The sequence below is a fragment of the Balaenoptera musculus genome, chromosome 3, assembly GCF_009873245.2.
Source record: "Balaenoptera musculus isolate JJ_BM4_2016_0621 chromosome 3, mBalMus1.pri.v3, whole genome shotgun sequence".
NCBI lineage: Eukaryota > Metazoa > Chordata > Mammalia > Artiodactyla > Balaenopteridae > Balaenoptera > Balaenoptera musculus.
The window spans coordinates 75,934,824-75,962,462 of record NC_045787.1 but is presented as its reverse complement, the minus strand read 5'-3'; the positions used below and the strand labels follow the sequence as shown (position 1 = coordinate 75,962,462).

Genomic DNA, 27,639 nt, shown 5'->3' with positions numbered 1-27,639 from the left:
CTTGGCTTCTCCAGCTTTTTCATATTTAATAACTGTTTCATATCTCAGTCACATCTTGGAAACTATGATTAATAGGGGTAGTAGGCTCTGGAGAACGTGAACCTGTTTGTCTCAGGTTCACATGAACAACAACATGAGTAGGGTTATCTAGTAACATCTCCCTGATGCCAGCTTTTATTATGTACTGATTGGTTTAGGATATCTGATCTTTATTTGAAGCAAAAATGACAATTTCCAAAGACTACTTGGATTTTTCTGTTTGACCACGTGAAAGTAGTGTCACGTGGTAACATCTTAGGGGTTAAGACTGCATAATAATTATTAAAAGGTATTTTTTTTATTGTAAAACACTTCAAGTATATTTTCAAAAGTGAAGAGAATGGTAAAATAAACCCCTCTATGCCCACCATCCAGCTTCAGTAAAAACTCACTCATGGCCAGTATCTTTTCACCTACTCCCTCCTACCCCCAATTATTTGGAGGCACATCCCAGACATTTTATTTCATCTGTAAATTATAATAATCTCTATCATAAATAATCTTCATAGATCATCAGTTTATTTAGCAAAATAAACATGAGCACACTAGATATCTTTGGAAGAATAATCTCTATTGTTTCCTCTTTTAGGGGTTAGCAAGCTTGTATGAGAAATGTAATCACATAAATGCTAAGGATGACTTACCTGGTGTTTACCAAAAGCTCCTGGATCTTTATGAAAGGTAATCAATATGTGAGGAAAGGCTAGTTTCTTTAATGGCTTGAATTAGAATAAACTGATTCAAAATTATATAGAAGTACTCCAGACATTTACTGGGAATTGTGAATCATTTTTCTTTCAAACTGTTGTTACAGAATCTCGATTGTGATTGAAACACTAATCGTAAGGGGATTGACTCATTTGAGAACTTTGATATTATTTTTAGTCAATATAATAGAAGATAATATTTCTTAAACCTTTTCTTTTTTATGAGATGCTCATTTTATAAAATTTTACTGTAGTGTGATAGAGGATATGTTCTAATTTAAAATAGTGCCTAACATTATTTTGGGGATATTTTAATTTTGTGTCTTAAGTCCTCAGTTGTTTTCATTAATCAGATTCAAAATCCTTTTCTTCTATTCTAAGTGTTGACAAACAGAAGTGGTGTGATGTCTGTAAGAAACTTGTGGATCTGTATTACCAAGAAAAGAAACACGTAGAGGTTGGTTAATGATTTGCTGGGGTAGTAGATTTCTTTTAATAAAACCATTATTAAAAGAAAGCTTTCCTTTAGCTTAAGGAAAAATTTAGAAAATTAATTATAGTGTGATATCAAAACAAATCACAGTGCTTTGAAAACTGTACCTTGGAATTCAAATTTCAGGTGTCATTATTTCCAAACTTTTTTGAAACTGGGCAGGGATAAATAAAATAAGTAAAAATATCATCTGTAGAATTTATTGTCCTGTTTGTGGTGTCCGACTGCTGATGCTGTAGGTTATGAAGATTGGGGCATGTAGTCATTATTCCTGTATGTACTCTGGTATCTCAGTCATACTTCTAATATAAGCACCATGTGGATTTGCCCAATCATCTTATTTTTTATGGAATTCATAATAGATGGAGTTCTGTGCTTTTGCTATTTTTATGTATTAGCAGATAAAAATATTTTTACGTATAGATTTAAAATTTTTTAATAGCATTTTAGTATTTTAGATAAAGTAACCATTTTAAATCTCCCTGATAGGTGGCCCGAACATGGCACAAATTGATAAAGACACGGCAGGAAGAAGGTGCAGACAACCAAGAACTTCATCAGCTATGGAAGAAATTGACTCAGTTGCTGGCTGAGAGTACTGAGGATCAGAATAATGAGACCCAGCAACTGGTATGACCCGTTTATTCCCCACAGTTTGTGTCGTGAAAGTTGATCATTTAGTTGAATTTAGAAATTGGAAACATAATGATATGATATAGAAAAATACTGTATGTCAGACTAGATATTTTATAAATGTTCAATTTTAAATTCATAGAGACTCTTCCTGATAAAGTCAGAATTACAGGCCTACAGTTGCATACTAAGTCTGGACAGACTGGAAATAATATTCAGGGTATCAGAATTTTACTTCCTTGTATTCATAAGAATTCACAATAAATCAGTTACTTAATCACTGTAAAAAAAGATACCATGAAATTGGCTTTTGCAAAACTGCTATAATTTCTATAAAGTTGTACCTTAAAGGTGTGTTTCTTTGTATTTATGAACTAAGAGTACTAAATTACTTTCAGGTTTAGCAGTTCAACTAGAGTATTTAATTTATTTATTTATTTAACTTTTTATTGGAATATAGTTGATTTACAATGTTGTGTTAATTTCAGGTGTACAGCAAAGTGAGTCAGTTATACATATACGTATAGCCACTCTTTATTAGATTCTTTTCCCATATAGTTCATTACAGAGTATTGAATAGAGTTCCCTGTGCTATACAGTAGGTCCTTATTAGTTATCTATTTTATATATAGTAGTGTGTATATGTCAATCCCAATCTCCCAGTGTATCTCTCCCCTGCCCTTTCCCCCCTGGTAACCATAAATTTGTGACATACATTTGTGACTCTATTTCTGTTTTGTAAACAAGTTCATTTGTACCATTTTTTAAAATTCCACATGTAAATGATATCATATGGTATTTGTCTTTCTCTGTCTGACTTACTTCACTCAGTTTGACAGTCTCTGGGTCCATCCATGTTGCTGCAAATGGCATTGTTTCATTCTTTTTTTATGGCTGAGTAATGTTCCATTGTATATATATACCACATCTTCTTTATCCATTCCTCTGTTGATGGACATTTAGGTTGCTTCCATGTCTTGGCTATTGTAAATAGTGCTGCAATGAACATTGGGGTACATGTATCTTTTCGAGTTGTGGTTTTCTCTGAGTATATGCCCAGGAGTGGGATTGCTGGGTGATATGGTAATTTTATTTTTAGTTTTTAAGGAACCTCCATACTGTTCTCCATAGTGGCTGCACCAATTTACATTCTCACCAACAGTGCAAGAGGGTTCCCTTTTCTCCACACCCTCTCCAGCATTTATTGTTTGTAGATTTTTTGATGATGGCCATTCTGATCCCTGTGAGGTGATACCTCATTGTAGTTTTGATTTGCATTTCTCTAATAATTAGTGGTGTTTAGCATATTTTCATGTGGTTTTTGGCCATCTGTATGTCTTCTTTGGAGAAATGTCTATTTAGGGCTTCTGCCCATTTTTGGATTGGGTTGTTTGTTTTTTTGATATTGAGTTGTATGAGCTGTTTGTATATTTTGGAGCTTAATCCCTTGTTGGTTGTAGAGTATTTTATTTAGAGTATTTATATTTAGTATTTAGAGTACTTATACCTAGAAATATTCCTTTTTAATGTACACATTTTCAAGTAATTGAAAAGAATTTTTAAAAGACTTGAAAAAACCTATTGGTTTTGAACCATAATTGGAAAATATTTTCATCATTCTATTTTTTATATTTGTAAGTTTAAAAGTAAACTTAATTTCATATTATAGTAAATAAACACTCAATGTACACTTGCTAAATTTAATAGAATTTTTAAATGTGAACAATTATAGACTCCATATAGGATTCCAAGCTCATTTCTTTATACGTTTGTTCATTTGTTCACTCATTAATTTGTTCCTTTAATTAGAAAATATTTATGGAGAACCTATTACTATATGTCAGGCAATGTCCTAAGTGGTAGGAATAAAAACGTGAGAATAAGATTTGCATTTGTTTGTGTATTGGTTTATCTGTGTATAGATTCAGTTGTGGAAAAAATTGAACGTTGACAAAATTAAGTGATTTATTAACTTCTTTTAAACCATGTCTTCATATTATGACTTATTTCCTTAAAATAGTATCGGTTACCAGGATATCAAACACATGCCAAAATAAGTAAAAATATTTTGAATTATCTACACTATACTCCTCCATGAAAGAGAACTAATTATACTTATCATTTTAAGAATTGATTTCTAATTGTTAAATAGGATAAAAGGATTTTTTTTGGGGGGAGGGTTATTTTCACCTTGAATGCTAGTGATACTCTGCCTTATTTAAGTCTGTTCAGAAAAAAATGTATGATATATTTACCGCGTGGATTAATTTCATTACTATTTTTTTAAACCTGTTGTGCTAGACTGTTTGTTAGGCTTCTTTTTTTTTTTTTTTTCTTTTTTTTCAAGATCATTAAACTTTATCAGCACGGTAAAATTTTACTTATTTATACAGACTTTATACCATACCTTAAAATGAAAATTTGAGGTGGTGAACTGTATTATGAATTTTTGTTATAAAGTCATGGAAATTCATTTTGAAAAATGTAGAACTTATGTAACCAAATGAATGGTATTCTTTATTTTTATTATTATTATTTTTAAAATATTTATTTTTGGCTGCATTGGGTCTTCGTTGCTGTGCGCGGGCTTTCTCTAGTTGCGGTGAGCGGGGGCTACTCTTCATTGCGGTGCACAGGCTTCTCATTGCGGTGGCTTCTCTTGTTACAGAGCACGGGCTCTAGGCATGTGGGCTTCAGTAGTTGTGGCTCGCGGGCTCTAGAGCGAGGCTCAGTAGTTGTGGTGCACGGGCTTAGTTGCTCTGCGGCATGTGGGATCTTCCTGGACCAGGGCTCGAACCCCCCGTGTCCCCTGCATTGGCAGGCGGATTCTTAACCTCTGCACCACCAGGGAAGTCCCATGAATGGTATTCTTTAAAGTGCTTGCCTTGGATTCTGGTATTGCTGTCCTTGCTGAGGAAATATTTAGGAGGCTTCTTTTGGAATTTTCTTCAAAGTCAGTTAATAATACTATGTAGGAAGAATGATTTCATGATAGTTTAGTCATATCTCTGGTTTTTTACCAGAAGTATAACTTAATAAAAATTTTTTTTTGAGATTGAAGATTTGCTATCCTGGAGATGTTCCAAAGACTGTGCTGGTGATTTCAGAAGAGATGTTTTAAAAGTGATCTGAGCAGTAGCAGCTACACTGACATATGAGGCTGTACCTCTCAACTACTTAGTAGGGAGCAGCAAGCACTTACAAGAATGTTTTGTTAAATTAATGTCGCTAATTTATAGTTATTAGTTCAGTGTAGTCTGCTGGCCAGTTGGAGTTAGATGTATTCCAAACTTAATTATACATTTTTTTCCTCATTGAAATTGTAAGGCCAGACAATAAAACACATTTGCAGTTACTAGTTAAGGGTATGGTTTGTATAAGTAAGTCTTTAGTGTTCAACTATTTATTGTATTTGTCATTTAAGTATGCTACAGATAATAGCTTTTTGTCTCTTTGTTTCAGCTCTTAACTGCTTTCGAGAATGCACTGGACTTATCAGATAAGATTCCTAGTGAAGATCACCAGGTGCTTTATAGACATTTCATTCAGTGTTTATCCAAAGTAAGTTGATTTTTAAAATCTCTAACGTGACTTTCTATTCTAATTAGGAAAGTGCTCACAAGTATATTTTACTGCTACTCACTTTATTTTACTTTTATATTTTCAAGTTTCCTCATGAGACTGCTAGGTTGAAGAAGGCTTGTGAAGGAATGATAAACATCTATCCTACTGTACAGTATCCATTAGAAGTGCTTTGTTTGCATTTAATTGAAACAGGTAATTTATTCTTTGTTATATTGTGTGTCCCAGAGGTGTGAGAGTGATGTTGCTATGAATCAAAAATTGTTTTAGTGCCCGTTGTGTGTAAGGCATTGTTTCAGTATTTCTGGACATGAGAGGAAGTACAATATGTATTCTTTGTGCACATGAAAAGGCTAAGAAATACAGGAAAGTATAGTGACACAGAGGAATTATGAGCTACTGAGTTCATTGTTGATCAGTGAAGTATTTTTGAAGGTAGGAATTGAAGAAGGTCTTGAATTTTCCACAGAAATTAGATGAACAGGAGAAGGTGAAAGATATGCCACATGGCATGAGCAGAGGAATGGGACTAGGTGTGGTTTTGGGGAATAGTAAAATAGTTTTATTTGCTGTAGTAGAAAGAATAACTAAGGTATATTTTGATTAAGTAAGTTAGACTGTATTACACAGGGATATGAATGTCATGCAAAAGATTTTGTGAAAGATTAACATTCTCAGTGTTGATGTTCCGTGGTATGTCAATGTCACAACAACATTGTTACAAATACTATAGTATGATAAAGTAATGAAGTTTGTGAATGATCTACTTTTTTAATTAAACAGCAGATTCAAGTCAGAGAGTGTGTCTTAGTGTATGCTTCATGCTGTTGCTTCTTTGTGTACTTTTGTTGGGGGGAGAGAGAAGTGATGGCAGCTAGCCTTCTGGGAGTTGCCAAAACTTGTAGCTGTGGATATCTTGTGCTTGTCAGTTCACAGGATGTTGACCATATTGGTTTTCACAACAGCTGCTGTCCGTTTTGCCAGTGTCTGTGCTGAATAGGTGTTTTAAAAAGAATTTGAATATCATTCCTGTATTCACCTGATAGGAATATAGGTCATAGAAGTCAGTCATTGGAATGGAAATAACAGTACCAGCACCAGTGTGGTAGTGATTGTAAATTATTGCAGAGCTTTCCTAATCCATTTAAGTTTTTTCACTTTGTTGCTAAATGAGTATAGACGTGGGAATGCTTTGTATGTTAATGACCATCGCATGTTTCATAATTGAAAAATAGTTGAAAGCTACTGCTTGAGATAAATGAGGGAAAATTCCTGTTACAAAAGTCTCATTGCACTTATCTTGGCTCTCCCCACTCTAACTTTCCCTTGTAAGTCCAACTTGTACTTTGTTTCCCCCTGGTGTCTGAATTAAAGTCCAGAACTCTTCAGTCTTGGATTTTTTTATGGTGAGAAGTAAGCAGACCCCCTTTTCCTTACTTTAACTGAGTCAAAGATAGGCGTGCAAGAGCAGTTTTCACTAACATGAGAAAAGAAAACATTAAAAGTGTTGTAGTGAGTAGATTTATGAAGTATAAAATCTTAAACTAATATGGTGTGCAGGATAGATTGTACAGAAGATAGACTAGATTGGGTAGAATAAGTGATGCTAGGAATGAATGAACTATAGGAATGAATGAACTATAGGAATGAATGAACTGGGAATATGATACCAGCAATTGAAAGTAACAGGTGAAGGCAAAAATGGAAGAGATTTCTTAGAGGTGAAGGGAGGGAGAAATCAATTTTAACTTTCAACTCTCCTGAAAAGTTGCACTAATATGGAATGATGGTTTGTACGAAAGGTAAGTTGCTGAGAGGAGCTGTTAATGGGCATTCGGATGGAAATGCTCATCAGGGTTTGCCCATGAGAGATCAGCAAGGGTTAGAAGCCATTTTCGCGTAGGTGAAAGTGAATGGAGTGGATGACTTCAGAGGATGCCTGAGGGGCAGAAAGGTGAAAACTGTACCTTGGGCAGTGTTGGCTGCCTTGAAGGGAAAGGGAGGAAGAGGGGGAAGAGGGGATGGAGGACAGAGAAGTGAAGAGGGTCAGAGAGGAAGGTGGGGGACCCGATGCAAAGCAACATGGGAGGCAAGGAAAGAGCATTTCAGAAAGGAGGTCTGTCTTGAGAGATTGAGCAACTAATTTTATGATTAGGAGGCCTTTAGTAGGGCTGTCTTTTTCAATCAGTGATTGAATTGGAACTTAGAATACAGCAATGGGAAAAGAGTAGGAAGAAATGGTTAGCAGGTATAAAAAGAAGCAATCCGGGACGGACTGACTTCATTTAAGGGAGAAGAGGAGGAAGTGTGAGAAGGGGATAGTAGGCTTTTAGAGGAGAAGGAGAATTGCAGTAACTCTCCTGGCAGGAGAGTTTCAAGAAGAAAGGGCTAGTTAATGCTATGGATGTTGCCTTGAGGTCAAGGAGGAAGAGGCATGCTAAGAGACTTTCGGTACAGGAAGCGTGCTTATGATTTTTTTTGTGTGTGGTTTTTTTGTTTGTTTTCCTCCAATAGGAAGCATAGTTCTAAGTCACCCAGTTTCTTCAACTTTTGGCATGAGACCCAGTGTGTTCCCAAGATAAGTGGACTGATTTTCTTTACTGTGTGGCCTCTGGTACTCATCCCTGCACCCCTTTTTCTGCTATTGAGAAATTCATGGCTGTTCACCCTTTTCTCTCTGTTCCTGTTCAGCTATTCATGGTTTGTGCCATTCCCTCATTATTGACGTGCTTACATGTTAATTGGCACAAGAAGATACACTGACGTTTCTTTTTGAGGACTGATCAAATGCTTTCTTAATAGGCACGTATAATCCTATAATGTAGATTTGTTGAGTAAATATGCCCTAGTATATCAAAAAGCCTACAAAATTATAGAAGAAATAGGATCAACAAATAGTCTGCAGAGTTTTGCCCATAAATTCAATACTTGACAAAATGTTTTAGTAAAGAGATAGCAAAGGGATTATCTGATTGATTAGAGAGAGTGTTGATTTTTGTGAAAAAAAAATACCATTCTCAAAGAGGGTTTGGGGATGAGTATTTTGCAGAATTGAAAGAGAGATCTATATCCTGGCAAAGGGGAGTGGGTAGGTGGATATTTACGTGTATGGTACACCAAGGAAGACTTCTTTCCCTACTGAAATGTTGGTTGTAAGGATTTGTGGAATGGAGCAGTTCAGGCTTAGGTACATTCTGAGGTGAAGCATTATTTTGGGGTGGAAGTTTAATAGTTAATGTGTAGGAGAGTAGGAAGCTGTGCTTAATGATTTCTTTCTTTTTTTTTTTTTTTTTTTCTTCTTTTCATTGCTCCTTTAAGCCAGACTTTCTATGTATTAAAAACTTCTGAAAATCTGTGAGGTCTCTTAAAGGCTGATCTATCCTCCCCCAGAGTACTTTAGTGCCTGCAGAATTTGCTGCCTCACAGCAGTTAATCACTGGGTTCTTTTCCACTGGGGACAAATATATTTCATCCTCTTTTGTCCTCCTTTGCATGTTGAGGCTTGAAGACTCATTTGCAAAATGACTCAGTTTATAAAGCTTCACATAACAAGTAGTGAATAGCTTTCACAGTTGTCATCTGATGAAATGTTATTTCATGCTAAATGACCTTTTTGATTTATTTTATTTTGCTTTATTGCTGAAATGCGAGAGGATAAGAAAGCTTGTTTCTTCGAATCCAAACAGAAAAGAGTTTAAGATTTTCTGTTCCAGAAATATTACAAAATCCAGGTGGAAATAAAGAAATGAGTACATGTTGTTTTTCTCCCATCAAGCTAGGTTAATTTAAAAGAAAAATTCTGCAGCACTGATGGATTTCTTTGGGATGTCAGAAATAAATTAGTTATTAAAAAAACCTCTTGCCTTTTTTTTTTGATAAACTTTTTAGGAAACAATTCTTATAGGTATTACTGAGCATCTACTCTGAACCTTTTCAGAACATCTTTTATCAGCTCCAAGTCTACCTTGCCTTATTGACAAATAAAAATAATATTGCCAAACTGTTTTAAAGTCGCTAAATCTGGAATCTTAGAATCTTTTAAATGTTAAAAAGAGCAGATAAGTTAAATAAACAATCTTCTATTCAAAAGCAATGAAGTCTATTTCCTTTCTGGTTTTATCCTCCACATTTATTTAGGTAGTATTTTCAACAAGAATTAGTATGGAGAAGAAGTGGATTGAGAGTTGAAGCTGGAATATTCCTGTCTCTTTACACAGGATCACTCATGTTGTTATTACTGTTGATGGTTTTTGTGAACACTGTAGAGAAATCCTCTAAGTGCCACTTGGTCATATGTAGAGAATATGTTATCCAGGGCTAGACGTGAATATAGTCTCCCTGAATCTCTTTTTGCTTTTATAATTGTGCTCCCAGATGTTAGCAAAGGGGAATACGTTAGGAAAATTTACCTTGTTTAAATGATTTTTGTGGAATCCTAGACCTTTTGGAAACTATTTTCATCTGCCTATTCACACTTTGCTCACCTGTGTGCAGTTTTTAGTTAACCTAAATATGGATGATTTTTTAGGAAAGATGCATGATTGGCTTTTCTTCTTTTCATCCCAGGTGTGTTTTCTGTAATAAGGGCCGTTTTTATAGCCAAGATAGACTATCATGAATTGTGTTTCTGTGGAGTAAGAGAGAGTTTTGACTCAGTTGGATAGAAATCGAAGGTAAAAGTTTAGTAGCCATTTTATTTTCTTTTTTAGAGTAGTGAATGTCTTTAATTTTCCATAGTAATTCTCAGCCTTTACCTATTAATAGACTAAGCGTTTTGGGACATCAATTCATAACGGTATTTTTAAAGGATCATTACAATATTTAATGAATGGCTACATGTACAAGATACTATACTAGTCCCTACCCTTCAGAAATTACTGTTTAGCTACAGAGGCAACAAAGGCAGGGTATATATGTTATAAAGCTAGTAATACAGTTGGTATACGGTATTGGTAAATACTGTAGACCGGTGATTCTTAAAGTATGATCTCTGGACCAGTAGCATCAGTATTGCCTGACAACTTGTTAGAAATGCAAATTCTCAGGTCTAATATCAGACCTACTGAATCAGAAACTTTGAGAGTAGGGTTCAGCATTTTTTGTTTTAACAAGTCCTCTAGGTTATTTTGATATCTAGTTTAGACAGTATCGCTGGATAAAAAAGGGGGGGGAAGGTAAGCCCCAGTGGTTTGCTTTTGGAGGATATAGGGTGTATGGAACTAGGCATGTCTATTCTTGGAATTCATATTTATGGAAGCGATAGTGAGAACATATTGATGGAAGGGAAATTCTTGTCTAGAAGCAGGCTTGTATCTTTTTTACTGGTTTATTAACCAAGATAGTATTTCTTCCAGTTTATTCTCATATTTCACCAAACAGTATTGAAGTTTTAATTCGTTAGCCATTATGAATTCTTTGAATTTTTGGTGCTAACTTGGACTTCTAAATTAATATATAAAATATTACTTAGGAATTATATACATTGTTGTATATCTGGTTTTGAAAATTTTGAAATATATAAGCTAAATGGTATCATGCAAAGAATTCACCTTTGACATCTGTTACTGAAACAGTGGTTCCATATGTGGTTTGGGCTGTTTTATAGAGATATTAAAGCATCAGGTCTCTTTTTCAGATAAATTATTTTTATCTGTTCCCCTTATTTATTGCTTCAAGTTGTAAATTACTGTCTCAATTACTTTTTAAGAATTTCCGTATGTGATTAAACAATTTATTAAAGTGGTGAATGGTAGTCCCAGTTTATTCTCAAAACAGAAATCATATTTTCCACCTGTTTTTGTGCTTTTCTGGGAACAGGAGTTCTGAGAATGATTGAGGTTGGAGAAAATGGAAATATAATATACCAGAACCTACAATGTTTTCTAAACTAATTTTTTTTACCAAAATAAATTCAAAACGTAGGCATTGGATGATTACTACATAAGCCTAACTGTTAACTTATATAGGAAAAAAAAGTTTTGAATGTAAACTTAAGAAGAATGTGACTACGTCTTTGTACAGTTTCCTGCTGAGTGGCCTGTCTTTTGATCCTGGGCTGCTGGAAGAGTCCCCTGCATCTGGCATCTTGGCTGCCGCACCTCTAGCAGCACGTTGTTGTCCAGGGAGAGAGGCTGGCAAAGATACTGTCCTTTGACAGGGATTCCTTCATCTAACAACCAGAGTTCTTATTGCTGAATAGCAAGGGGAGACCCGGTGGCATACAGCGGGCCAAGTCTTAGCCTCGTGGCAAGTAGCAGTAGGTTTCTTGCTTGAAGCCCTTGAGTACGACAGCAAGTTCGGTTTCCCCATACTGCTGTGTGTAAAGTGGTTTCTACTTCTGGCATTTAAGAAGAAGAAGGAGCATCATTTTCTTTATGAAATGTTAATATTTTCTACATTTGTTGGTCTATTTAAGTTTCGAATTCCTGGAATCAAGATACGGAAGTGTTTGTGTAAGACAGCTCTTGGGGTTTAAGTGTACAGGTTTTGGCACATATTGGCATATGTATGCTAATAACTTTTTCTTTTAATTCCAGGAAGCCTTACTGATGAGGGAGAACAGTATTGTTGTAGATTAGTGGAAATGGATTCAAAAAGTGGTCCAGGTCTCATTGGTTTAGGCATTAAAGCATTACAAGACAAAAAGTACGAAGATGCTGTTAGGAACTTAACAGAAGGTGAGCATTCAGTGTGCAGCATACAACACGAGGTATAGTTGTTAGCAGGCATTTATCTTTGGGCCTTTCTTTAAGGAATATATATATTTAGGATGGAAGCAAAAAAATGTACTTACATACTCTGGAGTCTGTTTAAGTTGAATTCCAACTCTGCCACTCACTAATTTCAAGACCTATGAAAGTTAATTAAACTCTTTGTGTCTCAGTGTTTTCGTTTGTAAAATAAGGATACTATCTCCATGCTTAGGAGGCTTTAATTTAGTCTTATCAGGTATGACAATTCTGGATGAACTTTCTTTCATATTGAGGTCTGAATGACAAATACAAGCCTGGCAGCGGGAGGAGCATTTTAGGCCAAGAGTTGAAATAGCCTGAGGTGAGAGAAAAGCTAGTGTTCAGGGAACTGCTGATCGTTCAGCAAGATTTGAAAATAAAGTATGGGAGCAGGAGGGGACAAGAATTGAGGTTGGAAAGGGGCCTTGCAAACCTTGTTAAGAGGTTTGCATGTTATCCAAAGGGCAGCTGGGAACCAGCGGAAAGTCTTAAGTAGGGGAATTTCATAATCCCATTTTTATTTTTAGAAATGTTCTGGCTACAGTATAGAGAATGAATTGGAGTAGATGGCAAGCACTTGCATTGATGTGGGATAGATGATGGAGGACTGAACTGAAGTGGTGGGGCGTGGAATCAATGTGACTTTGTGACTGATTAGATATGGACTACAAGGGAGAGGGGAGGAGTCTGATTTGGGGAGTGGATTGTGGTGCCATTCATCTCAGTCGTAACGGAAACCTTGGATTTTGTGATTACTGTTATCCTTTTAGGGTTAAAGGAAAGCCCTCTCTGCACAGCTGGATGGTATCATCTGGCAGAAGCCCAAGTCAGAATGCATAAACCTAAGGAAGCTCTTCTTTCATGCAATCAAGGTATTCTTGACATCTTCCAGGGTGGCCAACCCTGTTTCTTTTCATCTTAAAGGAGACTGATAATGGTGCTTTATTTTGTATTTTAAGTTACCAACTAATTTAAATTTCATTGAGGAGGTTAAAAAAAAACCACACCAAGTCTGTGTGCATGTCTACTACTATATTTTTAAACCAACAATGAGTATTTATCAAAGGTTTCCTACACTTGGAATTTTGACAAAGTCAGTTTAGGCTTGTGTGGTGATGCTGTGTCTTTGTAACAGGGAAGCTTCTTGTGTGACCTGCGACCTTCACTCTAACGTAGATTCTTGATTCCTTCAATGTAGGTAATAGACAAGGAGAGGTATCTTAGAGCCTATCTGCGTGTGCTCACGTAGGTCAGGTGTGGGGTAAGAAATCAGAGAAGTGATGCACTGCTCTTGGCCTGGCTGGTGACCTTGCCTCTGCAGTTGGGAAACAGTTTACCTTGGTTCATCCTAATTCAACTTCTTTTCCCTTCCATTATCCTTAATGTGCTATTTTTGTGACAGATGCTTTGGCTAAGGGTTAACCTCTGTTATGTAGCAGATATAGACAGCCGTTGTTGTGTTTCAGGATGTTCAGTTTTATTATATGTTACGTGAAGATGGAGGTTTTAAATTTAGATCTATTCTGTTTCAAATTCAGATATTTTCATAAAGAGTTCAGGGAAGAATTTATAGTTAGCTTTGAATTATTCTTCATGTGCATTGTTTTGACAGTTTATTCTTACTATATCTACAATTTGTTATATGTTACCCTTAAAAAGAAAAAAAAAAGTGAAGTGATACGATTGTCTTCATTCAGATGTCCTTAATTTTGTCAGCTCTGAAGAACATAGATAATCTTGGTGTGTCTGGTGGCAGTCTTCATCAGAAGAATCTTTGTCTTCATTTGAAAGCAGAGGCTTTGATTAAACTCTCAGATTATGAATCTTCAGAGGAAGCAATTCGTACTCTTGATCAGGTAGTCTTATCATTGCATTTTTCCCTTCGCCTTATTTAGTTTTCGGTCAACCAGGCATCAGCCACTCTCTCCTTACCACAAATATTTACTTACAAAAATTTTGTGTTAGAGGTATGAATTCACCACCTCTGCACTTTTTGGAAACTCCTAAAGTTATTTGTTTGCCTCTTGGTTAAGTACTTACAATGTTCTTCGTATGATGCAATTTCTTTCTTTAGTTCTTGCTCTTATTCTCCTTTTCTCTTTTTGCCCTCTTGGGTTATCAATACTTGATTATTAATTTGGTATTCTAAATTTTTCCCTCTAGAAAATATTTCATAGATTATTGACAAGAATTATTAAGGACATTTGTAGCTTCATGGTAGAGAATTTTGCGTGTTTTATTCAACTTAAAAAACACTCTGAGGAAGACTGATATTTAAGAAGGAAACTGATTTCTTACTGTTTTTGAGTCAAGCAGTTTGAAATTCCCTAGCAAAAACTAGTAAATTATGAATTATAACAACGTGGTGCCTTTAACAATATAAAGATATTTTTCAGATAAAGGCTATTTTTGGTATAAAATTAAAATTATATCACTCAGTATATTGCAGAGTTCTGAATTTTTATAAAAAAATCATTGTTTTTTATATCTTAAAAGGCTTTGCATTTCATAGTTTTTCTTTAAAATTAGAACAGTTGTCAGGATCCTTCAAGAACAAATATCTTATTTTCTTGTTTTCTCTCAATACTTGCCTTCCACCAAATAGTGTGTTTTGGGTGAATGCTTTGGAGAGGTCTTTCCGTACTCTTTTTTTTTTTTTTTTTACAAAAAACTAAAACCAAATGAAAAGTTCCTTGAAGAACTGGTGGATCCAAGTCTGAGACAGAAAATGTACAAGATGAGCCCAGGACATCGTATAATGCTAGAAACCAAAGAAACCATAAAAGGCTATTAGAATTATGTCAGAAGCGCTCAGGAACTAGCATGAATTGATTTTTACTGGCTAAAGAGGGGATGGTTTGAGCAGTAGTAACTGCAGTAGATTAAAGCACATCATTTAAGTTTAAATCCATGTGTTAATGATGATACCAAAAAAAAATCAACAAATCATCCTCAGTAAAGTGAATCTTTGAAGGATGCTAAGGAACCAATTGGAAAAAATCGAAGTATTTATCCTATGTTTCCTTTATGAACTGTTCCTCAGAATGATCAAATAGATAATGAGAGGAGGGGAAATTTCTCTTTGTTGAAGTATGCCATCGAATAAGGAAAGAAGGAATGATAGAATTAGAAAATCACCATCTTGCAGTCCATAATGAATTAATAGATCTAGGCATTGAGGATCAATGGCTGCTTAACATCACAAGAAAAAAAGACAACTAGACATAACCAGGTGCAAGAACACATGAGGTATTCTTGCCAGAACATCAAACCTGAATCAGATCAAAGTTCTAGACCTACTAATTTATGGAAGATACAGGGGACCAGGGAACATGTCAATACCATGACAATATGATCATCAAGAGCCAGACACTGAGAAACTGTGAAAGTGGCCCATATTTTTCAACAGTTAAATTTTAAGGGAGAAAAAAAGAGATGGAAGGGAACCCTATAGATTAAAAGAGACTTAAGAGACATATCAGCCAGTTGAAATGTACGTACCTTGTTTGGATTTTGATTAAAACAAATTCTTTAAATATTTTATGAGACAACTGATAAATTTGAACACTGGTTAATTATTTGATGATGTTAAGGATGTATTGTTGGTTTTGTGTATGTGTTTATAATGGTAGTATGATTATGTTATTAAAAATAAACATATTTTTTAGATACAAATACTAAACTATCAGATGAAAAGCTATGATTTCTGGGTAATCTAAGCCGGAGTGTGGTGAACTAGGTGGAGGTATAGATGAGAAAAGATTGGCTTTGAGCTAATAATTTTGAAACTAGATGATAAGTACATGTGGGTTCATTATGCTATTCTCTAATTTTTTAATGTATTTGAAATTTTCTTTAATAAAAAGATTGCAAAGAATGAAAGTGTTAATAGTGATAGAAATCAGGACCTCTAAGTCTTTATACCATGGTCATTCTTTAGTTAAAGCAAAACATTGCTGCATTGTGTTGTAGGAGATTTATAGCAATTCTTTACAATTATTTTCTAGGTTTCTGATGCAAATAATATCCCAGGACTTTTGGTTCTCAAAGGCTTGGCCTATCTGAACAAAGGCTCATTAGATGAAGCTTCAAAGGTTGGTGTTTTCATTTAAACTGAGGGTTTTTTTTTTAAGTTAAAAGTTATTTTTATCTGGATATGGAATTGATAGATATATACTTTATAGATTATGGAAGACCTTCTCTCTTCTTACCCTGACCTAGCTGAAGCTCATGCCCTGGAGGCTTTGATTCATTTTACCAAAAAGGACTATCTACAAGCAGAAAAATGGTAAGGATGTATTTAGGTTGCTCATAAACCTAGTCCTATCTTAATTTAATATTTCTTGAAAAATTCAAAATGAATGGATTTGATAAAGATCTAGTGTTGCATAAATTTGATCTTTGTAAGCCTTAGTATTTTTAAGAAATGTATTTAGCATGTAGCACAGTAACTATAGAAAATTTCACGATGGGTTTGAAATCTCATTAGCTGATCATAATGTTCAGTAAGCACATATAATGTTTGGTTTTAAGTTTGGTTTCCTCTTCTAATCATTTTTTTTTTCTCATGATCTATATCCTAAAGTAATGACTTGCTTCTAATTTACCATCCTTGAATAAGTCAAACTTTGATTGTTCCAACTAGGTGTCTTCTATTTTTTTTTTTAATCTATCTATCTATCTATCTGTCTATCTATCTGAATATTCCTTTCTTCCCTTTTGTGACTTAGTTTGCAGCTAGCTCTTGAGAAAGATGCTGAAGTTGCTGAATATCATTACCAACTTGGGTTAACATATTGGTCCATGGGTGAAGAAACAAGAAAAGATAAAACAAAGGCTCTTACCCATTTTCTAAAGGTAACATATGCTATTATTTAGTTCTTAGTTGAAATGGATTCATTATGAAATCAAATATAATAATCACATAAGTTAGGTACTTAAAATTACTCTTTACTGAATTTTTTTTTGTGTTTCATCTCTCACACATAAGGTTTTGTGAGAATGTTGTATGGGTTTTCAAGGAGAAAATTAAACCATAAAAATGTAAAAGTTACTAATTTAAGAAACACATATTATAGAAAATGAGACATAAGTACCTTTGGAAAACAATACTGTTTTTAGGTAATTTCCACTGTACTTTTATTGGCATGTGAGTCTTATATACTTCTACGTGTTTAACTTCTTATATTTTAGATGTGTAACAACTAGAAGTTTTACATTCCTATCTTGACTCATAGAAACAGATTGATGAAATAATAACTCTAATTTCGCATTTCCTTTAGCAGAGGAATAGTATTTTTATACTTGTTTGTTTTCTATAACCGGTGATGGCCAGTTTTCACGTCTGCTTTAAATCTTACGTTAAAGGATGTTTTGGCATATTTTTGTATATTTAATTTTTTTCTTTAATCTGTGTGTCTTTTGTGTTTTTAAAGGGACCCCTCCAAACAAACTTTAATATTGTGTTATTATCAATTTTTATTTCACAGGCTGCCAAACTGGATACATACATGGGCAAAGTTTTCTGCTATTTAGGTCATTATTACAGGGATGTAGTAGGAGATAGAAACAGAGCCCGTGGATGTTACAGGAAAGCTTTTGAATTAGATGACACTGATGCTGAATCTGGAGCTGCAGCAGTTGACTTAAGTGTAGAGCTTGAAGAGATGGTATGTCTAATAATTTAAACACTTTTGTCTTTTTTTTTTTATCCTGAGTATAGAAATAGAAATATTTTTATATGTGTACTTGAAAGTTATTATTTTTTAATTTTAATTTGTAGAGGCTATAGAAATATTTCTGCCACTGCTTATAAATAGAGTAAATTTTCTTTTTATTGGCAGATATTAAATTACTTAATGTTGAAAGTGTGGTTCAGTATATACCAGTGTAAGTTTAAAAAATCAAAAGTGGTAAATGAAAATATATCTGTTTATTTACATAAGTGTTCAGTATTTTTATAATATTTAATATCTCTAATACTAGTCTTTTCTTTTTATTAGGAAACTGCCTTAGCTATCCTAACAACAGTCACTCAAAAGGCAAGTGCTGGAGCGGCAAAATGGGCCTGGCTTAGGCGAGGACTATACTATTTAAAAGCTGGTCAACATTCTCAAGCAGTGGCTGAGTAAGGCACCTTTCTATATTTAACCTCTGATAGCCTAATGGTTCCTTAAATTAAACTCCATTTATATCCAAAATGAACTTATAAGTTGCCTCCTACCAGGTTGTATTTTGAGGGAAGAAATAGCAACATTTATTTATGGTTAATTGGTTCTTATTATCTGCAGGGCGCTGGAATTACAAAATTGGATTAACTGATGTCCTTGTGTTAAGGAGAGAGCCATCCAGGGAAGTGAAGTCTTAATAGTATCATGTATATAACAGGTTCTCAATAGAAATTTAAGGAATGATAAAAAGCCAAGGTTAATATCTTTGTTGTTCTCCCACTGACAAGCATTGTTTTGGGGAAGGGGAGACACTGGCAGCTTGAAGGGCATTTGGAGCAGCTCATTTTTAGTAATTTGGTTTGAACCATGTAAAGAAAATACGTTTGAGTCAAAGTTGTTCTGATTTATGTTAATACCTAGAATACAGGCATTTAAAATTTTTTCATGGCTATGGAATCTGATCAGAAATTTAAAGCATGCCTGTTGTTCCTATTTTTCAACTCTCATATTTTTGTTTTGGTAGGAGGCTTGGTGGGGGCTTATAGACTGTGATGAGGCATATTGAGATATATACCTATTCTGGTAGGATAGGAAACTGGAGTTCTCCTACATAGTCCAGGGAAAGAAATTTTGGTGAGCATTTCTTCAAAAATTTATTTCGTTTTTATTCATTCTAAAATTACAATAAAATTTCTTAGTATTAAAAAACCCATGTCATAAAAGGAACAGGTATACTTGCTTTAAATAAATATGGTTTTCCACTTTTATCCATAGGAGGAACCATGGATATGTGTGATTCAGTTAAATTACTTTGTATTTTTCTTTCAGATATGGAAGTAGTTCTATTACTTTTAGTTCTCTTACTCTTTCTTGAAATTTCAGTTTACAGGCAGCATTGAGGGCAGACCCAAAGGACTTCAATTGTTGGGAGTCATTAGGAGAGGCATATTTAAGCAGAGGTGGCTATACAACAGCCTTGAAATCCTTCACAAAAGCCAGTGAGCTGAACCCCGAATCCACATACAGTGTGTTTAAGGTTGCAGCAATACAGCAAATCCTAGGCAAATATAAAGAGGCGGTAGCTCAATACCAGCTGATCATTAAAAAGAAAGAAGATTATGTGCCTGCTTTGAAAGGTAATTTCTCTTTAATAGCTCCTTTGTCTTTTGTGATACTGAAGTATAAAATCCTTGAATAAATTTCTAAATGTATCGAGTAACTTGAAAAGGACTTCTTTAGTCAACAGCAAGTGTCCAGTATGAACCGCTTATAGTATAGCTTGTTACATAGATTTGAATATAGAAAGATGAAATTTTGTTTCATAACGGTTAATAAATAGTAATAAGATAGAGATTTAGCTTTTAGATAAATAGCATGATAGCTGTGGGATCTGAAAACGGATCTCTAAAACAAGAATTTCCCTGCTCTTATATTTTGATAATTAATTCACTATATTCTCAGAATATCTTAATACCTTTTAGTTACTTTGTAAATTATAGAATCTCATTTTTAAACTTTTTGAACTTTAGAGGCAACTTGCATTGTTTTGTAATTATCTAAATTAATTTTAGTTCCTTTATAGATACCTGTTCCTTCTTAACAAATTATTTTTGGTAATTTAAACACCACCATCCATATTTAATTAATTTTTTAATGATTACTTCTAACCATTAAAAAAAACCTGGAGCTCATTATATTTGCTTCCCTCCTTTTCCTTTTCCTTTTTAAAGAAGCAGTGGGGGGTTTAATTCAGAAATAGTGTATGGTTTAAGTGACATGTAACTTAGGCCTTGAAACCCTTTTTAAAAAATTTTTTTATAAAACTCCTTAACAGAAGGAGAACTCACATTTATTACATGTTTACTGGCCACTTTAGGAAACTGCTGTTTCATTTAATTTTGATAGTATAGTTTGCTACATAGTTTTGAATATAAAGAGGTCAAATCTTGTTTCACAACACCTAATAAATAGTAATATGATAGCAAGTAGCATCATATTAGATATTATTAGGTAATATCCCCATTTTCAAAGCTAAGATTTTAAGAGGTAAGTAATTTGCCCAAAATCAAGGAAATTCTTAGGTTCCATAGATAGTTTTTATCTTTTAGTACATGTTTACTCCAGCAGAACCCTGCCATTTGAATTCTTTAATAAATGCATCAAGGCCATGCTTAAAGATAACTTTTATAAAATACCATTAAGTTTTGTTTTCTGGAAAGTGGCTGTAATATAACACCAATGAATTTATTTGATGTTCATTCTCAGTGTTTCTTTTACATATTTTAACAACTACAAACTTCCCTGATTTTAGGTTTGGGTGAATGCCATCTCATGATGGCAAAAGCAGCTCTAGTCGATTATCTTGATGGGAAAGCTGTAGACTACATAGAGAAAGCACTGGAATATTTTACTCGGTTAGTATCATTGTTTATGAGTTTATTTTCTTAGTATTATATAATAAAGCCAATTTTAGGAAATCATGCTTTGTTTATCCTGTTAGCTATAGCAATCGTTATTCAGAATCTCAAACATAAAAGAGTAACAGACTAGTCAGTTAATTCTGTAACATACGTATTGTATTAATTTTGCACTGGGGAACAGATACAATTTCTTGCTTTTAGCAGCTGACATGCTGGAAGCATAGAGAAGGATGGGAAGGAAGAAGCAGTCGGCTAGTGGAGCAACAGCTTGGGTACCACGTGTTATTGTTCTCTTTCAGGAGACCTAGAGATGCAAGTATCTCTAACTGGAACTGATTGGAAAATGGGGCTTCAGGTGCACAATAGGCTTTACATTCAGTGATCAGGGCCCGTTTTAGACTAATTGGTAGGGCTGAAGGTGAAGGGAGATGAGCAATCTGATTGCTCTCGGAGAGAATCTGTGAAGGAAAAGAAGTGATGTCTAATAACAAGAAATAAATCAGAAAAATTTCAGTAAATCTGGTTATTTTATAGAACTAAATTCGTTAGGTAGAAGTGTTATTTGTGATAGATGACTAAAAAGTACTCAAGTTAGACATAGAATTAAATTTTTTTGCTCTTAAACATCTTTCTTGTGCTTCACTTCCTTTCTTTCCCTACTTGCCCTCTCCTGTGTGTCGTGTTGATTTGCTTGCTCTAGAATTGCTTTGCTTTGAACATGAACCAAATCTGAAATGAAAACTTCATTCTTTTCTCCCACTGATTTTTATTGCTACTTTTCAAGTCTTATGTAATACATATGGCTCTTTCCAAAGAGGAAGGTATTGTGAAGAGGGGTGTAATTTGTTTGAACTAGTATTTAAGGGTAAATGTGAACCTTTGAGTGATGATACTTCAGCTACAAATACTGCCTTTCTGAGTCTGGGGAATTTTGTTCTGGATGACACTCACAACTAATTAGGAGGAGGTATACGAAACTTTTAAAGTGATATCCCCACATTTATATTTACTTCTAGACTTAAAGTTCACACTACCACAGTTCTTGTGTAAGGGTGGTAGAAGTTATTTCACTTTACAGATATTTTATTTTTTTATTGAACTTAAAAGGAGATAAGAGTTTAGGTTGCTAAAACTGCCAGTGTTTTCTTTTCTGTTTTCCCCTCTGTTTTCTTCTTTCATGCTGTCAAGTTTAGAAATTACACTAAGATATTTAGGCAAAAGAGCTACAAATAGTGTTGTCCTTCCTCCTGATCCTCACAGTGGGCTTTCAGTGATGACTGCAGTAATTAATCTTGTTTCTCAGGGAGACATTGAAAAATGATTTTTGGCTGGACTCCATGAGTAGAAAAGGCTATGAAAAATGTTCCATCTGCTTGCCCATCTGCCAGTAACATAGCTGTTTGTGATAGCTGATTATCGAGACTTGGCTTAATTGTGAAATTGCTGTGTTTTATTTGTAAGATTTTGAGAAAAGTGAAGAGAAATGAATAACTGAGATTTTCTCATTCTAAAAAGAAGTGCCCTTTATCACCATAATTAATATTTTTATTTACTTTTTGAGCTTGTCCACTGAGTCTTTCTTGCTTCAATAAATACGGTTTCTCACATTCTCTTATTTAGATTTTTTGGTATTCTTGATCTCAGAGAGTAAAAATCCTTTGGACTACCAAATATATTTTACATTTACTAGTCCTTTTTTTTTTTAATATCTGAGGGAAGATCTGCCAGCAAAACCTAAGTTTATAATAATCAACTATGAGACAGTTACCAACTTTACTGCTTTGGTTTTTGTTTAAATAGACAAACACAAAAAGCATAGTTTAAAAAATTCAGTATTAAAGGTAAATTGGTCCTGGACAATTTATTGATTTATTTATGTGATTTCTGCTGCTTCTAAGAAAAATGATAAAGAGTACCAAAGAAATGTTTACAAAGTTTCTGTCACTTAAAACAGTCCATTCCTTCTCCTTCCCCTCTTCCTTTCTTCATAATAAGGAGGTGATAAGATATAAGATGGCTAGAAGGAATTCAGTAAAGCATTTACTGCATTTAACTAAGGAACTAAATCAAAATTGTATATATACTTTTTCTGTTTTAATTGTATGTAGTAGTGAGGGAGGTAAACGCCATACTTTTTGGAAATAATTTGTAAGAATCACACTGTTTCTTTTTTTTAGGGCTCTGCAGCATCGAGCTGATGTGTCTTGCCTTTGGAAGCTAGTTGGGGATGCTTGTACCAGTCTGTATGCTGTCTCACCATCTAAAGTGAATGTTAGTGTCTTAGGAGGCCTCCTAGGTCAGAAAGAAAGAAAACAAGTATTAAAGAAAAATGAGCTCCTCCATCTTGGAGGAAGGTAACTTACAAAGATTGCCAGTGGATGACATTCAAATCGAATTAGAACATCATAACACAATATAACATTCACTTTTATATTTCCATAGGTGTTATGGTCATGCATTAAAACTGATGTCTACATCTAATACGTGGTGTGATCTTGGAATTAATTATTATCGCCAAGCACAACATCTAGCAGAAACAGGCAGCAACTCAAATGATCTTCAGGAGCTGTTGGAGAAATCTTTGCATGTATGGTTTTGAGAAATTTTTCATAATCTTTTAAAAAAACTAAGGGCTTTTCTGAAAGATGCTTTTGATAAAGTAAATTCTGTAGTGTTTTCACATAAGACCACATTTATCTTGATATAAATGCTGATATTCTGAGAAATAAAAATTTATCTACTTTTACTTTTCAGTGTCTGAAAAAGGCTGTGAGACTTGACAGTAATAATCATTTATACTGGAATGCTCTTGGTGTAGTTTCATGTTACAGTGGTAAGAATTGAGTAACACTTCAAAATTTTTAGAAGATTGCCTGTTTTCAGGCAGTAAAGTTCAGTTTTATTGAAGTCTGTATTTTTCAGGTATTGGAAATTATGCCCTTGCTCAGCACTGTTTCATCAAATCAATCCAATCAGAACAAATTGTGAGTGTTACGTGTCTCTGTCTATGCAAAATAACTTCAAAATTTAGTGTTAATGATTTTCTGAGACTGCTATGTAGACAAGGGACCTAATTTTGTATATGTGTGTTTTTTAGAATGCTGTTGCATGGACCAACTTGGGAGTGTTATACCTTGCAAATGAAAAGATTGAGGTACATATATTGTCTGTTTTGTCCTATTAAAAGTAAAGAACATTTTCTATATATGTCCTCTTCATAATAGCTTAACTTCTTGTGGAGAAATACTTTGCACATTGTTATCTATCCAGCATGCTCTCTAATGTGCTAGACCATTGATAGCGTTCACTTTATTATATTGAATAATGAATGTGTAAGATTTATTTCCCTTTCCATGTCACAAGAAATTTCTGGTTTTATAATTATGTTGTTTTTTTCATTTGGAGACTAAAATAATTCTGTTACGAATTATTTGGGTGTTTTTCTTTTTATCTTTTACACATTAGGAGGAGTCCCATGTAGGCTGTGTTGGGGGTGGGGTGATGAAGTAAGGGCGTTTATTAGTACTCTCTAGAAACTTAAATTTAACCTTTGCTTGGTAATTTAGATTTGGCTTTAGCAGGTATTAATCCCTTTACATGCCACGGTGTAAATTGTCATACTTGAAGAGTTGTACATAGAGAGTTGGAACTACAGTAATGGGGAGCATGTTTATAGGTCATGTTTAGAAGTTTCCACAAATCTATATATAATAGCACATCTGTACTGTTTTGTGTTTCAGCCAGTATATTGAATATCATCCTTTTAAAATAGCTTCAGTGGTATTCTCAGGGATACATGAAGTCACTGCAGAGATTGCTTTAGAAGATTGTAAATAGAATGAAGAAAAATATTAATTTGGATCTTAAAATATGTGAAAATATTTTTTAAAAATTTAAACAAAGCCAAGTCTTAGTTAATAAGCTACTAATGTGGTTTTATGGTAGTGTGGTGCAGTTGTTGCCCATGAGCTTACTTTCTTATGAGAAAAAAAGACTGTTTCCTGCCACACATAGATAATTGGTAGATAATTGGGAAAACAATATAAAGCAGCGTATAATAAGTTATTCTTTGTAGCAGAAAAAAAAGCATACGATTTAAAGTGTCCAAGTGGGGTAACTTGAAAGTTTCCTAATTGTTTAGCTCAGATTTATGTTGACCACTCCTCTCGCCCAGTAGCAGGTCTCAGACCTCACTGGTTGTTAGTTTTTATCTTCCCAGTTGAGCTCCAAGAGAGGGGAATAGATACAGCCTTCTCTAATTATTTCCATCGGACCTGTGGCTTAGCAAATAGATGGGTGATTGGTTCAAAGTTCTGCAGACTATGAGGTAGACACCTACAGTGCCCTTTCATTGAGGACCAGAATCTCTAAGCCTGCAGAGAAATCTGTTGAACCCGGGACTCTTTCAGGACTATATTTAAGACATAGTTTTAAGCATTGCCAATTGTGCTTAAACAGTGAAGTTTTAGGTTCATTTGTTTACAAGTCTGACTTTTCTTATTCTCTTATGCTTTTTACATACAAATGCTTTAATATAAAGTTAATTAAATGGCTTGTTATTTTTTGCCTTTTTTCCTAGCAAGCTCATGAAGCTTTCAAAATGGCTCAATCCCTTGATCCATCTTATTTAATGTGCTGGATTGGACAAGTAAGATATATAACATATAGTTATTAATAATCTGTTTTATAACTAACATGTTAATAGAAAGTGGTATAAATAACGTGTTAATATAAACAACACTGATAATAATGATAGCATTTGAGGGCTTACTTTGTGCCAGTTGCTGTGCTAGGCTCTTTGTGTGTGGAAATTGAAGCTAAGAGATCCTAAGTATCATGCCCAAGGTCATACAGCTTGTAATGATTAAGCTTTGATTTGAGGGGCTTTGAACACCATCATTCTGCCATTATTATTCTTAAAAAATAAACCTAGAACTCTGTTAACATACATTTATCAAAAAAATGAACATTTACAAAGATCATTTTGATTATGTTTTCTCATTTTCTGTAAAATCTTCATATTTGATTTGGTACTTGTTTATGAGTGCCCCCCCCACCGACAAAGTTTAGAGTTTTGTACTGCCAAATAGGAATCAGGTTACTAGTCTGAGTCTGTCACTTACTAATTGTTTTACCTTAACATATCACTTCTGGATTTCATTTTTCTTACCTGAAAAAGAAGGGGATTGACCTGAGTGGCCTCCAAGGTCTTGTCTAGTTGAGAAGCTGTAATAAGTTAGTAAGTGGTTGATTGTTTCAGTTCAGAGACTAGTGGGAGCATCACCCCTATTAGAAAATCATTAATCAGGGATTAGATATCTTCTATTGTACTTTGGCTCTTGGGTCTGATTCTAGTTAATCGGTGAAACAAGCAGAGTTAGAAAAGGCAGACTCCTGTTGCCATTAGCTGTGGTAGCATCTGGGAGCAGTGGCATTACTACACTAATCTCTATGTAAGGTTTTGGACCCAGGGAACCTGAGAATTTGCATTTCTAACTGCTCCCAACTGAGGACGATGCTGGTGGTCCAGGGCCTTCACTTTGAGTAACACTGCTGTAGGTCAATAGGTCTGAGATGCTCATCAGAGTCACTTAAGTATTTTTTTTTCTTATTTTTATTTATTTATTTTTTAAATTTTATTTATGTTTGGCTGCATTGGGTCTTCATTGCTGCACGTGGGCTTTCTCTAGTTGCGGCGAGTGGGGGCTACTCTTCGTTGCGGTGCGTGGGCTTCTTATTGCGGTGGCTTCTCTTGTTGCAGAGCGTGGGCTTCAGTAGTTGTGGCATGCGGGCTCAGTAGTTGTGGCTCGCGGGCTCTGGAGCGCAGGCTCAGTATTTGTGGTGCATGGGCTTAGTTGCTCCACGGCTTGTGGGATCTTCCCGGACCAGGGCTTGAACCCGTGTCCCCTGCATTGGCAGGCAGATTCTTAACCACTGTGCCACCAGGGAAGTCCCTTTTCTTATTTTTAAATTATTTCTGTTCTTAAAAATAATTTATTTCAGGAGGTAATTAGTAGATTTAATTAAAATGGTAACAATAGAGTGAGGCTTAATATTAATTTCTTAATTAGTAATGTATGATAACTAAAAAAAAAACCCTGCTTTCTTATAAAAGATAGATGAGCTTGAAAGTAATTTTAACTATCACATCATCTATGAAGTCAGTGGCATAGATATAATATTTAAAATCCTGAGGCAGTTTTAAAAAATAAACATGTTGAGACTCTACCCAGATCTATGGAAGCTAGATTTCTAAGGGAGAGGATCTCCTTTTTAAAAAGCTTTCCAGTTGAATCTGAGGTGACCCTGTGATTAACAACTCTAATCCAGACAAATACCAGTATGAATAGATTGGGGGGAGGGAAGGGAGAAGGTAGCATAGCTTTATCAGTGTTCTGAGGAGTTTTATGTGGATTATTTCACTAACTCCCTGGTTGCAAATGGAGTTCTGCAAGCATCTGTCAGCTTAAGGGCTAATTTAACAAGTCATTCTGGTCCTCTGAGCCATGGGAATACGGTAGCCAAGATTGAAAAAGAAATTACCTTTGCTTTTAAGCACAGCTAGTAAACCTTTGGTTCCTCCAAAGAGTTTCATTTATTATTATTATTGTTAGTAGTAGTAGTAGTAGTAGTAGTAATAGTAGTAGTAGTAATCCTTTTAAACACATTAAGAGCCTCCTTTTTCCTTTTATAGGCTCTAATTGCAGAGACAGTTGGAAGTTATGACACCATGGATCTCTTCAGGCACACTACGGAACTCAGTATGCATGTAAGAATTTGAGCATTCTTCAGGATTCATTAATGAATAAAGTACTGTCCTTCTTGAGAAAATGAATACATAGTTGTATCAGATGTTAATGACAG

General features: G+C 34.6%; 1 protein-coding gene across 6 annotated transcripts in view; it reads left to right on the top strand.

The window, feature by feature from the left end:
- The window catches only part of TTC37 (tetratricopeptide repeat domain 37), a 164,228-nt gene that overhangs the window by 93,409 nt on the left and 43,180 nt on the right, over positions 1–27,639 (top strand). For all 6 annotated transcript variants that reach the window (XM_036846124.1, XM_036846127.1, XM_036846121.1 and 3 more), the window contains 22 exons: positions 629–720; positions 1,128–1,203; positions 1,729–1,869; positions 5,335–5,433; positions 5,541–5,649; positions 11,991–12,131; positions 12,956–13,057; positions 13,902–14,041; positions 16,193–16,279; positions 16,370–16,473; positions 16,916–17,042; positions 17,675–17,854; positions 18,188–18,312; positions 19,238–19,491; positions 20,667–20,769; positions 22,953–23,129; positions 23,218–23,362; positions 23,530–23,608; positions 23,698–23,759; positions 23,873–23,929; positions 25,355–25,423; positions 27,470–27,544. In XM_036846124.1, coding sequence (XP_036702019.1) covers positions 629–720; positions 1,128–1,203; positions 1,729–1,869; positions 5,335–5,433; positions 5,541–5,649; positions 11,991–12,131; positions 12,956–13,057; positions 13,902–14,041; positions 16,193–16,279; positions 16,370–16,473; positions 16,916–17,042; positions 17,675–17,854; positions 18,188–18,312; positions 19,238–19,491; positions 20,667–20,769; positions 22,953–23,129; positions 23,218–23,362; positions 23,530–23,608; positions 23,698–23,759; positions 23,873–23,929; positions 25,355–25,423; positions 27,470–27,544 — 2,544 coding nt within the window. The remainder of the gene's footprint in view (positions 1–628; positions 721–1,127; positions 1,204–1,728; positions 1,870–5,334; positions 5,434–5,540; positions 5,650–11,990; positions 12,132–12,955; positions 13,058–13,901; positions 14,042–16,192; positions 16,280–16,369; positions 16,474–16,915; positions 17,043–17,674; positions 17,855–18,187; positions 18,313–19,237; positions 19,492–20,666; positions 20,770–22,952; positions 23,130–23,217; positions 23,363–23,529; positions 23,609–23,697; positions 23,760–23,872; positions 23,930–25,354; positions 25,424–27,469; positions 27,545–27,639) is intronic.